The 13,953-nt window shown below is 42.4% G+C and overlaps 1 protein-coding gene across 1 annotated transcript in view; it reads right to left on the bottom strand.

The window, feature by feature from the left end:
• Nucleotides 1-13,953, bottom strand: part of iqsec3a (IQ motif and Sec7 domain ArfGEF 3a) — a gene marked incomplete at both ends in the record, with an annotated part of 182,305 nt that overhangs the window by 83,956 nt on the left and 84,396 nt on the right. The window contains one exon of the mRNA XM_080420591.1: nt 11,572-12,529. Within this exon, the coding sequence (XP_080276717.1) occupies nt 11,572-12,529 (958 nt within the window). The remainder of the gene's footprint in view (nt 1-11,571; nt 12,530-13,953) is intronic.

The following is a 13,953-nucleotide window of genomic DNA, read 5'->3' as shown; positions in this document are numbered from 1 at the left end:
ACATATTAATTTGGGGTTCCTTGACATGAAAATGTTTGATAACCACTGCTTTTTTTAAAACAACATTTGAAAACAAGCAAATAAGCAACTACACTTTAGAAACAAGCCAAAAAAAAAAGCAACCCGCAACTACTAATATGTATAAGCTACTTAACAGAAAAGTCGCTTATAATAAGCGGACATGGCAACACTGTCTGACAGGCAGATCACTGCTCTCCTGATATCCCCCCACCCCCCCTCTTCTCTTAAGAGAAAACAACACGAGGCAAACAATCCGATAAACCCATTAGCAAGGAACTGCTGTAAGGAAAGGCCGAGTGATGAAGAGGAGCGAGATGTGATTGCTGACTATGTGACAAGGGTCCCCAAACTTTTCTGGCCGCGACCCCCCAAAGTAAAAAATATTTGAACTGGGGACCCCCCCAAAATAATCATATTTGAACTGGGGACCCCCAAAAATAATCATAATATTTGAACTGGGTACCCCCGACCCTGACAAGCACTGTTTGACTCGGTTCCACACATAAACATTGTGAAAACAGACGATCTACAAGCTCACAGCGCCTCGCAGGGCGAGGCAACGTTTGCCTCTTTCTTACGTAATATTTTCGTATTTGACAATTTGGCCAATATGGCATTAAAAAGAGATTACTATTTTGAAAAACATTTTTAAATAGTTAGAGCTTGTAGATTGGCTATTTGAACTATTTAAAAAAAAACAAGAACGAAATGACAAAAGTCATATTCTACCAGGTGCTCTGTGTGTGTGTGTGTGTGTGTGTGTGTGTGTGTGTGTGTGTGTGTGTGTGTGTGTGTGTGTGTGTGTGTGTGTGTGTGTGTGTGTGTGTGTGTGTGTGTGTGTGTGTGTTTGTTTTCATAGACCTGATTACTTGTTTTTCAGATTGCTTGTTTCTCGCCAAACCTGGCAACATTGAATATGCGACGGTAAACGCTAATAATGTTTTTAATATAAGTGGTGGCAACATTTTTAGACACCACACGGGTCTTCCCAACAATAGCGAAGATTAAAGTCAGTGTGAACATGGCCAAATAATAACTTAATAGCCAAACTAGGTCTAATGAAGCACGCTAGCATTTAGGCTAACTCTGTTCCCTGAGGCAGCAGTGCAACTTGCACTCTCTGCAACTGTTGCAGTGTGAATGAGGGGAGCGGAGGGCGGTTACTGTGGAGGACGGGCCGTCTCCCCATTGGCTTAAAGGACGGGCCGACGGGGAAGTGTCCCCATTGGCTTAAAGGAGTGAAGGACAGCCATGACAGCCAGTGATGAATAGGTGTCGAATAGGTGTCGAATAGGTGTCGAATGATGATGATTAGTCTGACTGTTTGTAGACTCAGGCGCTCTTCGAGCACCTGGTAAAAATCAGAATAGTAATACATTACTAAAATGGCGGCGCATGCAAGATAGGGCCCATAGTCTCTCCACTCAGAGAACCAGTCCTCCACCAGCAGTAAACTAGACATTATAGACATGCCACACCTATGAGTAATAAATGGTAATATGGTTTAAAAAACGGCAGTGAGTGTTCCTACGGTACGTGCCAACAATTTGATGATGTGAAGTAAAAGGTTGGCTGAAAGGGCTGTAAAACTCTCAAAAGCCACCGTGGAAATTCATATGGCTCAAACAACTGGTTGAGAATGTGTGTGCAAATTAGGGGGAAGAGTTAATGCAGTGATATTAAATATTGACTTATTATTAAGACTCGAGGTCAGAGTGCAGAAACTTTAAACTTTAAACGAAACAGCGTTTTTTTTTTGGGGTCAATCGTGAAAGATGGAACTTCATCTTTCTATCATGAAATATTAATACCCAGGACCTTTCAGGTGGTTCAAGGATTTAGTCTGAAAATGTACACTTTGAATGGAAATTGTTAGCAAAAAGGTCAGACTGTTGAATACTATTTGCTTTGTTAGCCGTTGAGCCTGAGGAAATGACGATTTTGCTATTAAGACCAAAGTTATATTTTCACTCTACAGTAGCACTGCAAAAAACAGATTTTAGCATTAATCAGAGCCTTTATTGCTTTTGAAAAAAGTGAAGGTTTCCATCATTTTGTGTAGAGTACAGTAGTTCAACAATGATCAGAATTTGAATGTTTAATTAACACAAATGTTTTTTGTTTGTTAAGATGGATTAAACACTTTTTTTTTTGTAAATATCAAATGTCAATATTTGGGTGTTTTAATCTTAAATGATCTCAAGTGATTATTGATCTTTACTTTTTTCTCTGTTTACTAAAGAGCTGGAGAGACGGGAGAAGCCTGTTAGTGACCAAACACTGTACAGACATAATTATATCACAATACCTGTAGAGCTTTGTATCAAAAAAACGTTTTAGTATTAAAAGGCAAGACCACTTTGGTAGAGGTTTGGGTTTTGTAGTTACCTTGGCGTGATGTAACTCCAAAGGTGGACACAAAATCTAAAATAATTGCTCCATTGATTAGAAATTGAGAATACAAAATATATGCTCCTCATTGACTTACAGTGTACGGTGAAACAGTCACTCTTTCATCACGTAAAGTTTACGTGATGAAAGAGTGACTGTACGTCGTAAACAAACACAAACAAAGCTGATTCAGACAATATAGAACATCACCAGATCCAGTATTGTTTATGTTTTTAACAAAAATGTTAACTTCCTGTTGATTTTACTATTTGAAGATCCGGATCAAGTCCGGGTTTTCTAACTAATAAAGATAGCAAAATCAACAGGAAGCGATTTTTTAAATTGTGCTGCTCTATATTGTCTGAATCAACTTTGTTTGTGTTCGTTTACGTGCTAAAAGAGTGACTTTGAGAGCTGTTTCACTGTACAATGTAAGTCAATGAGGAGCATACTTTGAATTCTCAATTTCTAATCAATGGAGCAATTATTTTTGATTTCTTGCCCACCTTTGGAGTTACATCATGGCAAGGTAACTACACAACCCAAACCTCTACCAAAGTGGTCTTGCCCTTTAACCAACCATTTAAGCCCAAGTTATAAAATACTTGATTGTGCATGTGGGTGTTCCACACAGAAGATAGCTGATCTACTAACAGTTTAACCCATTCATTCAGTGCCACATGACGTCTAAGACGTCATGGCCCTGAGCGCCCTGAGCGCCACATGACGTCTAAGACGTCATGGCCCTGAGCGCCCTGAGCGCCACATGACGTCTAAGACGTCATGATTATTTTTATTTTTTTTCATATATATATATATATATTTTTTTTAAGGTTCAGAACCCAAGATATGATGATTTGAAGATTTGCTGCTCCATTCACTTCTTGTTTAACTTCTTACTGAAAAAGGCTGTATCTCGGCTCCTGAGCACTTTTTTTTTACAATGAATTTTGGCTGTGGCACTCAGAACCAAACTTCCATAAATAAGAATGGCACTGAAAGAGTTAAGACAATGGGACGCATCTCTGTCACTTTCGATTTCTTTGGCTATTCAAAAATAGCAGATATACAAGCTCATAGCGCGGCACCTAGTGCCGCACTACGAGCTTGTAGATCTGCTATTTTTGAAAAATCTTGAAAAAAACTGTTTTTTTTTCAAAAAACTGTTAGGATTTATATATTTTTTTAAAGAATCGCCTCAGGTCTTAAAGGGTTAACAGTTTTGTGGTTCTGCTGGTGGGCTCCGGTTGGCGTCGCATTGTTTTTGTTCCCCACATAATGCGAATCAATTAGTTTAGTCTCGCTAGTCGCCCTACGAAGAATAACGTTAGAATAAAAGATGGACATATACCAAACCATTATTATACCAAAAAGAAGCAAAGCGATTATACCAAACTAAACAAAGTGTTAAACTAGGGGAATCATTTTGGAGGTGCACGGCACCGGTGGTTCCGGTGGTTGGTTCTGGCTGCCTGAGGACATAAAGTTATTTCCGCTCCGACCGGATCAGAAACTCGAAAATGATATTGATCCCAGGCTACTGATCTACAAGCTCACAATGCGTCACAGCGTGATATGATGTGAGCTGTAGATCTGCTATTTTTGGTGCACAACTTCATTGCACAGCAGCTATAAATGAGGCATCAGTTCTTGGCATAATGGGAAAATGACAGGCAAAATACTAAGCCCTGCTTATTAACTGTCAAGTTCATGCACACATTCTTTCTACAATCCAAAAACCTCTCCAGGATTAATGAGACCATATTATGTAACGGCAAAATTGGGACACAACTAATGCTGACTATACAAAAGAAACCTTTTATTATTATTATAATTTTATAAAGGCCTTATATTACCCAAACTTTCCAGCACAAGACCGAAAAGAGAAACGTGGTGTTTCTCCAGGACCCAAACCTACAAAAACCTTTAATTATGAATTAATCACTTAAGCCCTATTTCAGAAATAGTTGTAATAGCTGAAATACAAGCACTCGTGCCGTGACGTGATGTTGTGAGCTTGTAGATTGGCAATTTTCACTATTTTTGGAAATATATAAAATTTTATCTTTTTGAAATACATGTGGAAGATGTTTTAGTTAAAGAAAGAAGAAAATTGGGGGAAAAAATATAATTGTAGTAAAAGGTAAAACAAAACAAAAAGAGGGGAAAAAATTATAAACAATAACAGGATATACTTATGTGACCCATAAAAACGCACCCACAACCCAAAATGAGTTGCAACCCTATGTTTGGTTAACACTGATTTGTAGCAGAGGATGTTGAGATGCCAACTTATTACATAAGTTCATTAATTACCCAAAGAGGTCAGTGGGTATTGAATGTCTAACTTGAATCCTTGACCTTTGCTGTTCTGACCTTTGCCTGAGAGACAATGAACAGGAAAAGTTCAGTTCCTACAAAATAAAGGTTTCTATCGACCTTTCCCAAGAAAGTTAGACCACAACCCACCGTAAAATAAGGCTATTGAAGATGGACACAAACGATTTTCTAATCCATATTTTCAACCGTCAGCACACAAGACAAAAGTTTTGTTTCTAAAAATGTTTTGTAAACGTAGCAGGAGACAATAATAGTCGGCCACTTTTGATTATGAGTAGGGGTGTGCCGATACACTAATTTCACGAAACGATACGATATTGGGCTCACAACTTCGATACGATTTCGATAAGATACGATACACACTTTTTTATTATGAAAATATATGGGGGAGAAAAAAAGCAAAAGCAAACAAATAATTATGTTTTTGCATTATTCAGACATGCAAACTTGTAGCTTTTCAGCAACAATAGCCGTTTTGAATCCAAATAGGGCAATAGTGTGACACCTGACCCGAAAAAAAAAGCATATTGTCACCCTTTTCACCTCGGGGCTGTTTGCATGCCTGATTATTATTATTGTAAAAAAAAAAAACGATATTTCCCCCCCCCCCAAAACGATACATATCGTCACGAAAACGTATCGCGATATATCGCGGGACGATATATCGGCAAACCCCTAATTATGAGAGAACACTGCTGGTAATGCATTTTCAGAGATTCATTTGATTCATTGCAACGTACTGTAAATCCAACTTAATACTGAAGCGGGAGTCTGCAGTATTAAGGCCATTTTAGCCTCCCTTTATCCACTTAACCCGTTAAAACCAGGAAAGCATCGGTGTAACTTTTGATTTTAGCATTGGTTATTCAAAAATAGCAGATGTACAAGCTTGCAGTGCGGCACAAAGTTTTGAAAAATCTTTAAAGTGTTTGAAATTTTTTAAATAATATATGTATGTATTTGGGGCTCCGCAGCCAAATACATAATTTTGGGAGTCCTTGGCACAAAAATGTTTGAGAACTACTGGTTTAGAAGGCATTTGTAGAATCGACTTGGTCCACTCTGGTCTTCCCTCTATACCAAATCTCTTTGCCGAAAACAGCAGCTCACAACGTGGTATAGATCTGCTATTTCCGGTGAATGTTCCCCCAGAATGGGGATGCTAGTGGTTAAGTCAGCCTACATCACTGGTGTTATGTCTGGGTAAAGTTATTTGAGTGTCTTGCTCAGGTACACCTCGACAAATTGCCGGGGTCGGGAATCGAACCTGGGACCTTCTGCTTCCCAGGCGGGCTCTCTACCTATTCAGCGATGGCCGCCACCAATTAAAATAGAGAGGTACAAGGAGAAAATATCATAGCTGAAAATGACTTTCATTTTTCTTTATGCAGCGTCATAAAGGTTGTTTTCCAAATAAGGGCATGCTAAAGTTAGCCTGACACTCAGCCTGAATTTTCATTTCGTTACACTCCATTATTCAGTCTGAAAGCCCTCTCAGTGCAGCCGTTTTCTGAGGTGGGGGCGTGGCCAAAGTTGGACTCTTTGGCGATTGGTTCATACTGGATTATCCCGATCCCGATTCGTCGTACATATTTTCAACCGAGAAACCCCTGCCTTCGACAACGTCACCAGACCCTGAATGCGAGGCAAGCGATTCAGGGGGTGGAGCCAGGCTATGCTAAAGTTGTATAATCCACTGTTGTTAAGATCACAACGCAGAATTCACAACACAATATGTCTCTCTGTATCTCTCTCTCTCTCACTCACACACACACACACACACACACACACACACACACACACACACACACACACACACACACACACACACACACACACACACACACACACACACAGTGAAACATTTGTTTCACAATGTTTCACTTAATACATTTGACATTTCCTATGAAGTAAAACATTTTGTAACAGGGTCTGAGGAGGACAGTATGCTATTTTAAATAGAATTGTTCTATTTCCATGTTGTTTATCAATGGAAAGTGTCGTGCCCCGGCCTCCCCAAAAAATTGCATTGTTTTTCCATCTTCTTCACAATTCGTAAAATGAGATACTGTAGTTATAGCAGTGACTGAGACAACAGGCTGAAAACAAAGGCAGCTAGTGACAGCTGTGGGAGACTTGGGGGACTGGGAGTGTGTGTGTGCGTTCGTGTATGTCTGGGATTGCACAGCCGGTCCGGCCCTTATGACGTCGCGTTTTGCCCAATCTGGTCCCGACCTGAAAATAGTTTGACACCCCTGGTATAGATATATATTATGGTTGGGCCTAGAAATAACACGCTGAATGCGAACACTAGTCAAATCCAATAGCATTCCGCTGTTCTGGCCTCTATTTAAAGGAGTAGTTCACCCAAAGAAATTACTTGTTTTCTATACACACCCCATGACGCCTACAATTCATGGGGATTTTTTTTGATAATTTGATGACCGGCGGAAAGATGCTGATGTCTCTCATCAAAGTATTGGCTTAAAAAATATCCATGAATTCAAGGCTTCATGGGGTGTGTAAATGTTAGAAAATAAGTCTTTTTGGGGGGGGTAAACTACTCCTTTAACATTAAAATGGCATCTTAAACAGCTAGATTTAGGGGCGTGTGTGTGCGTGTGCGTGTGCGTGTGCGTGTGGTGCTTCTTCCACTATAGAGATCCAATCTGCCTGACATTGATCGTTGGATCCATCCGAGCTGTCTGCGCTGGACTGAAACCTCATCGGGGTTCATGTCCGCGGTGACAGATGATCAATCTGACTGATCAGAGATCTACTAACGCTGCTGACAGAGGCAGAGAGATAAGGTACCAACCTGAGATTAACCCATTAAAACCGGGAAGGCATCTATGTCACTTTAGATTTTAGCTATATATCTATATCTATATATCTATATCTATATCTATATCTATATATATTTATTTATTTATTTTCGTGCCGTGCTATGAGCTTGTAGATTTGCTTCTTTTTTATCGTGAAAATTTGCGCAAATCTTTGAATATATACAAATATTGTCAGATGGGGGTCCGCAGCCAAACACATTTTGGGGGTCCTTGACATGTAAATGTTTGAGCACCACCGATATAGCAACATAAGTGTTTCAGAAAACTGTTAGGATTTAGAAGACATTTGTAGAATTGGCCTCAGGTCTTAATGGGTTAAAACGCTCAGCAGGGTGGAGGACTGGGGGGGGATGGAGCGAGGTTCACAAGGACATAAGGATGGATGGGTGGATGGGTGGATGGATGGGTGGATGGATGGGTGGAGGAAAGTGGTGACGATATAAGGTGAAATTGGAGCAAAGCAAACACATGAAGAGGCGTTAGATCCACCTTGTTGGATTACATCGCTTCAGCCCTATATTGTATTATTGTCTATACCAGTGGTTCTCAAAGTGGGGTCCGGGGACCCCCAGGGGTCCTTAGGGGGGTTCCAGGGGGTTCCCAGCAAAAGTAGTTAACATAGCATCACCATCATTTTAACCACTTAACCATTTATATGTGGCTATTCAAAAATAGCAGATCTACAAGCTCACAGCGCGTAACTTCGTGCCGCGCGCAAGCTTGTACATCTGATATTTTTTTTAAATGTCTGAAAAATATCAAAACGTGTTTGGAAAATGTTGGATAATCTTGCATTTAAAAAATATATATATTCTCTTCTGGGGGTCCCATTTTCAGATGGGGGTCCGCGGGCAAATTTAAATCAATTTGGGGGTCCTTGACATGAAAAAGTTTGAAAACCACTGGTCTACTGTAGCTTTATATTGTATATTGTCTACAGTGTAGCTTTATATTGTATATTGTCTACACTGTAGCTTTATATTGTATATTGTCTACAGTGTAGCTTTATATTGTATATTGTCTACAGTGTAGCTTTATATTGTATATTGTCTACACTGTAGCTTTATATTGTATATTGTCTACAGTGTAGTTATATATTTGTATATTGTCTACACTGTAGCTTTATATTGTATATTGTCTACACTGTTGGTGAAAAGGGCCTTTTTGTGTGGAGTTTGCATGTTCTCCCCGTGTCTCCTAGGGTAGTTAATACCCTCACAAAAACATGCAGTAATCCTGGTCACTATACTGCCTCCCCCTGGCCAGCCGGGGCGCCTGATGGAGGGGAAGGGAACTGGTTGGAATAACGTGTTCCTTCCACGTGCTATGTCCAACCAGGGTAACTCTCCCCTGTCAGGTGACAAGAAGGTCAGTTGGCTCTCATGCATTGAAGGAGGCATGAGCTCGGCCCTGGCCTCCCTAGGTTGGCAGAGGGAAGGTAGTGCCCAGGATTACATAGACAATTGGCACTGGGTGTAAAAAATAGAGTTACAAAATCGTGGGATAAAAATGTAGAGGTATATTGTCTACACTGTAGCTTTGTATACTGTCTTTAATCAGACTATAACTTTATATTGCATTTTGTCTTCAATCAAACTACAATGGAGCTTTATAGTATGTTACCACTGTCTGGTCAGAGGGAGGTCATTGTGTAATGACCTCCTACACAGTGGGTTGGCTGTGATGACTATGAGGACTATAATGAAGGGGTCCTTGAGTGTAAAATGAAGTAAAGCGGGTTGAGTTGAGCCGGCATACCATAAGGTGGCAAAACTTACAATTTGTTTGCCAAAAAGATTTATTACTATTGGTTTATGTGATGTGACAGGAAACACCAGAGCTCTGCTTCACACTGCAATCAGCTATTTCTCTACTTTACTTTTGTTTACTTGTGCATACGTTATAACAAGTGCATTTAAAAAAAATATATATAAATAGGGTTTATATAAATAGGGTTGCCAGGTTCAAAGTTCTTAAAAGGATCCCTAGTTAATAAGCCTTGTATGCTTTAACCCATTAAGACCTGAGGCCACTTCTAAAAAAACTCTAAATCCTAACAGTTTTTCGGAAAAAAATATAAAAAAATATTTTTCACAATTTTTCAAAAATAGCAGATCTACAAGCTCATAGCGTGGCACTCGGTGCCGCGCTATGAGCTTGTATATCTGCTATTTTTGAATAGACAAAGAAATCTAAAATGACACAGATGCGTTCAGGTCTTAATGGGTTAATACATTGTAAATGCCCTCTATAACAAAAAAATATGTATTTTAAAATTTATTTTAGAAATAGTTGGTCTTTTTACTCAAAGGGAGACGCCCGTCGCAAGTTGATGATGTCATTTGTCCATGTGTGGTCCAGCCCTATGGAATGTATGGAATGCATGTGCTAATAAAAACGTATAACATTGCTTTGATGCTCATATTAACTAAGTGTTAAATAGTTTTTTTATTAGCACATGCATTCCATACATTCCATAGGGCTGGACCACACATGGACAAAATGATTGGGAACACATGGTAATCAATATCAGTATAAACTGTCATCCCCTCCTTACCTGCTTGAAGATCCGTTGCATGAATGTTGTTTGATGATTCGTTAGATCGTTAGATGGCTGGGAATGTAAATTGGGGATGGGGGAATGGGGGGGGGGAATGGTGGGGGGGGGGGGGTTGAAATGGAGATGAGTGTCTGATGACTCCAAACAGCATAATGGAGACACACATACGTGAGAACATGGAAAATGGTAATGGCATATGCACCCACGTGCACATAATTCAACATTTACTGTATGCGCACACACACACACACACACACACACACACACACACACACACACACACACACACACACACACACACACACACACACACACACACACACACACACACACACACACACACACACACACACACAATTCAACATTTACTGTATGCACACACACACACACACATGCACATAATTCAACATTTACTGTACACACACACACACACACACACACACACACACACACACACACACACACACACACACACACACACACACACACACACACACACACACACACACACACACATGCTGACTGTAACTGTAACTGTATCTTTCATAAAGACATGATTCCACCAACCAGAAAAGAAACCTTGGTTTAAATGTCTATGCAATCAATTGTCATGTTCAGAAAATATAATAGATAAAAGCTAATTCATACACATGCAAACAAATATAATGGAAAAACGTAATGTGTGTTTGTTGTGTGTGCGTGGGCGTGTGCGTGTGCATGCGTGTGTGTGTGTGTGTGTGTGTGTGTGTGTGTGTGTGTGTGTGTGTGTGTGCGTGTGCGTGTGTGTGCGCGTGCAGCAGAGAAAATACATGTACATGTAAATTCCTACTCTCATTAAAGTGCAACGCAACACAGCATTCGCAATAATTGTAGTAGCCTAATGAGTACTAAAATATAACTATAGATAAAAGTCATCACACTTCCTCTGTCAAAGGTCAAAACCATGTTAGGATGATGGTGATGATGATGATGATGATGATGACGACAATGGTAATGATGATATGTATGATAATGAAGAAGAGATGCCTGGTACCATTAGTATTCAAATCCACAACTCAAACAGCTATGGAGCCGTGTACGTCATCCTGAGTCTACCGGCGCCAAAGTACAGATCAAAAGATCAAAAACAAATCAAAACGACCTTTTCTATCCGACAACCTGACGCATCCGGCAGCCAAGAACAAAACACCTCAAACCACAGACAGAGCAGCTGAACAGACAAACACTGACCACGAGACGCACAATCCACAAACCCCCCGTCCGTCCTCCTCTCATCCAGAGTCAGTCCAGACAGCTCCCCAACCCCCCCCGTCACCCTGCCCTCATCCCCCAAAACACAAACCCCCTCCTCATCTCACCCAGACACAAGCCCCCCCCCCCCCCCTCCCCCCCATCCACAACACACAACCCTACCTGCTTGTTTTTGAGGTCGAGCGAGAGCTCGTAGTCAGAGCTGGTGGAATGCGAGCAGGCCCCGTTGCGCTGCACCCTCAACGGGGAGGCCGTGTGGTGGAGGCTGGCCCGCCTCCCCGTGCCACCTCCTCCTTTCGCTCCTCCTCCCCCTTCCTCCTCGTCCCCCTCCTCCTCTTCCTGCCTGGCCACCCCTCCTCCGTCATCCTCTCGCTTTCTTTGCCGCTGCTCCTCCACCACCTCCACTGGGGTCTTCTCCCCCGCCTCCTGCCGCTCCCCTCCGCTGGGCGTAGGCGGGTCCACGGGGGGGCGGTGGTGCTGTGGTGCTTCCTCGGGGTGGGGTTGAGGCTCAGGCCGGGGTACGGGATCGGGTTCACGCTCAGGTTCGGGCCGGGGGTCGGGTTCAGCCTCAGGCTGAGGCACGACTTCAGACTGTGGCTGGAGTTCAGGGTGCTGCTGAGGCTCAGGGTGGGAATGAGGTTGGCTCTGGGTCTCAGGCTGTGGGTGACTCTGGGTCTCCGGAGGTTGGCTGTGGGTCTCCGGAGGTTGGCTGTGGGTTTCAGGCTCAGGCTGGCTCTGTGTCTCAGGAGGTTGGCTGTGGGTCTCAGGCTGAGGTTGGCTCTGGGTCTCCGGAGGTTGGCTGTGGGTCTCAGGTGATTGGCTCTGGGTCTCTGCAGGTTGGCTCTGGGTCTCTGCAGGTTGGCTCTGGGTCTCTGCAGGTTGGCTGTGGGTCTCCGCAGGTTGGCTGTGGGTCTCCGCAGGTTGGCTGTGGGTCTCAGAAGGTTGGCTGTGGGTCTCAGGCTGAGCTTGGCTCGGGGTGTCAGGTCGAGGTGGGGGCTGAGGCTCAGCCGGAGGCTGGGGCTGCTGGGCCCGATCATCCCGCTCACCCTCTCCACCCTTCCTCCCCTCCTCCTCCTCCTCCTCCTCCCCCAAAGTTGAGTCCGGAGGAAGGTCATCGTCGCTGCAGAAAGGAGGAGAAAATGCAGAGTGAGGTTGCTGCTGCTGCATCCATGGGTGACCCTCTGACATCTTCTCCAAGGCTGCCTGGGTGTGAGTGGAAGTTCATCTCTCTCTGTGTGGTGACCTCACTCACTCGGCTACCAATGTGTGCTGGGACGCCACGAGGCCTGTGGATCTGCCTGTCTGTCCACTCTGTCTGTCTCTCTGTCTGTCTGTCTGTCTGTCTAGAGACATCACTGACAGACAATAAAGAAGAGGGGGAAATATATACAGCACACAGCAGCTGACAAAACCACAAAAAGTGCACAGCAGCGAAAAAATATATGTAAACCTTCAAGCAATTAGAGATTGCAGCAAAAACTTCACAAGAGGAAATATGAGGAGACATAAAACAAATTTGGGACAGCCAACTGTAGCGCACACACACACAAACACACGCGCGCACGCACACACACACATGCGCGCGCACGTGCACACACACACACACACACACACACACACACACACACACACACACACACACACACACACACACACACACACACACACACACACACACACAGAGGAAATGCGGCTAACGTGCTTCATAGTCATAGTTTGTGTAGATTTGTAAGTCATACAGTATGCCTGGACCATGTGTTCATTGGATGTGATGCAGAGGAGCGTATGGGGTCAGACCGGCATGTGGTTGTGGCAAAAGCTGCGTCTGAAACTCCATACTAACATACTGTTCAGTATGACAAATTAGTATGTGAGACTGTTTTAGTAATGTCAGAAAGCTTAGCAGTACGTGAAATGCTTACTATGTTCAGTAAATATTACAGTATGCAATACTGTTCACACCAGAGCAGGAATTGCGCCCCCCCCACCCCACCAAAAACACAAAAAAAAACATCATGAATTAAGCCGTGATGCCCCACCGGCACTGCCTCAGCTGTTCACTGTTTTGTGAGGTTTTATTTCAGACATCACTGTCTTTTGTTGAGATTCCGAATTCCTAACTCCTCATCTTCAAGTGAATCCAGTGACTCTGACTAGTCCAGGGCTGATCGTGTGTGAGCTTTTAACTTTTAAAACAAACAGCATTTTATTCATTTATTTCACTGATACTTAGACTGTGAATTAAATCAAATGTATTATTTCTATGGACCTTAACATCATTGTTTAAATTGATGGCCTTCCTGCACTGGTATATGGCAAATGTGTCCTTGAAAAATGTACAACACTAAAGGTCAAGTGGCCTTATCCCTAAAATGAAGACATTCCAGGCGTACTACACACTATGTTGGTATGATTCTCCCACAATGCAATGCAGTAGTCACAACAACAACAACAACAACAACACACCAACATTTACATGGCGGACAGCGACCAAAACAATGGCATAACATCAATTAGTATTCTATCTAGAATGTAGTTATTTGT

The sequence above is a fragment of the Gymnoscopelus braueri genome (assembly GCF_963280865.1).
Source record: "Gymnoscopelus braueri genome assembly, chromosome: 23".
NCBI lineage: Eukaryota > Metazoa > Chordata > Actinopteri > Myctophiformes > Myctophidae > Gymnoscopelus > Gymnoscopelus braueri.
This window is presented reverse-complemented; position numbering and strand designations above follow the sequence as displayed.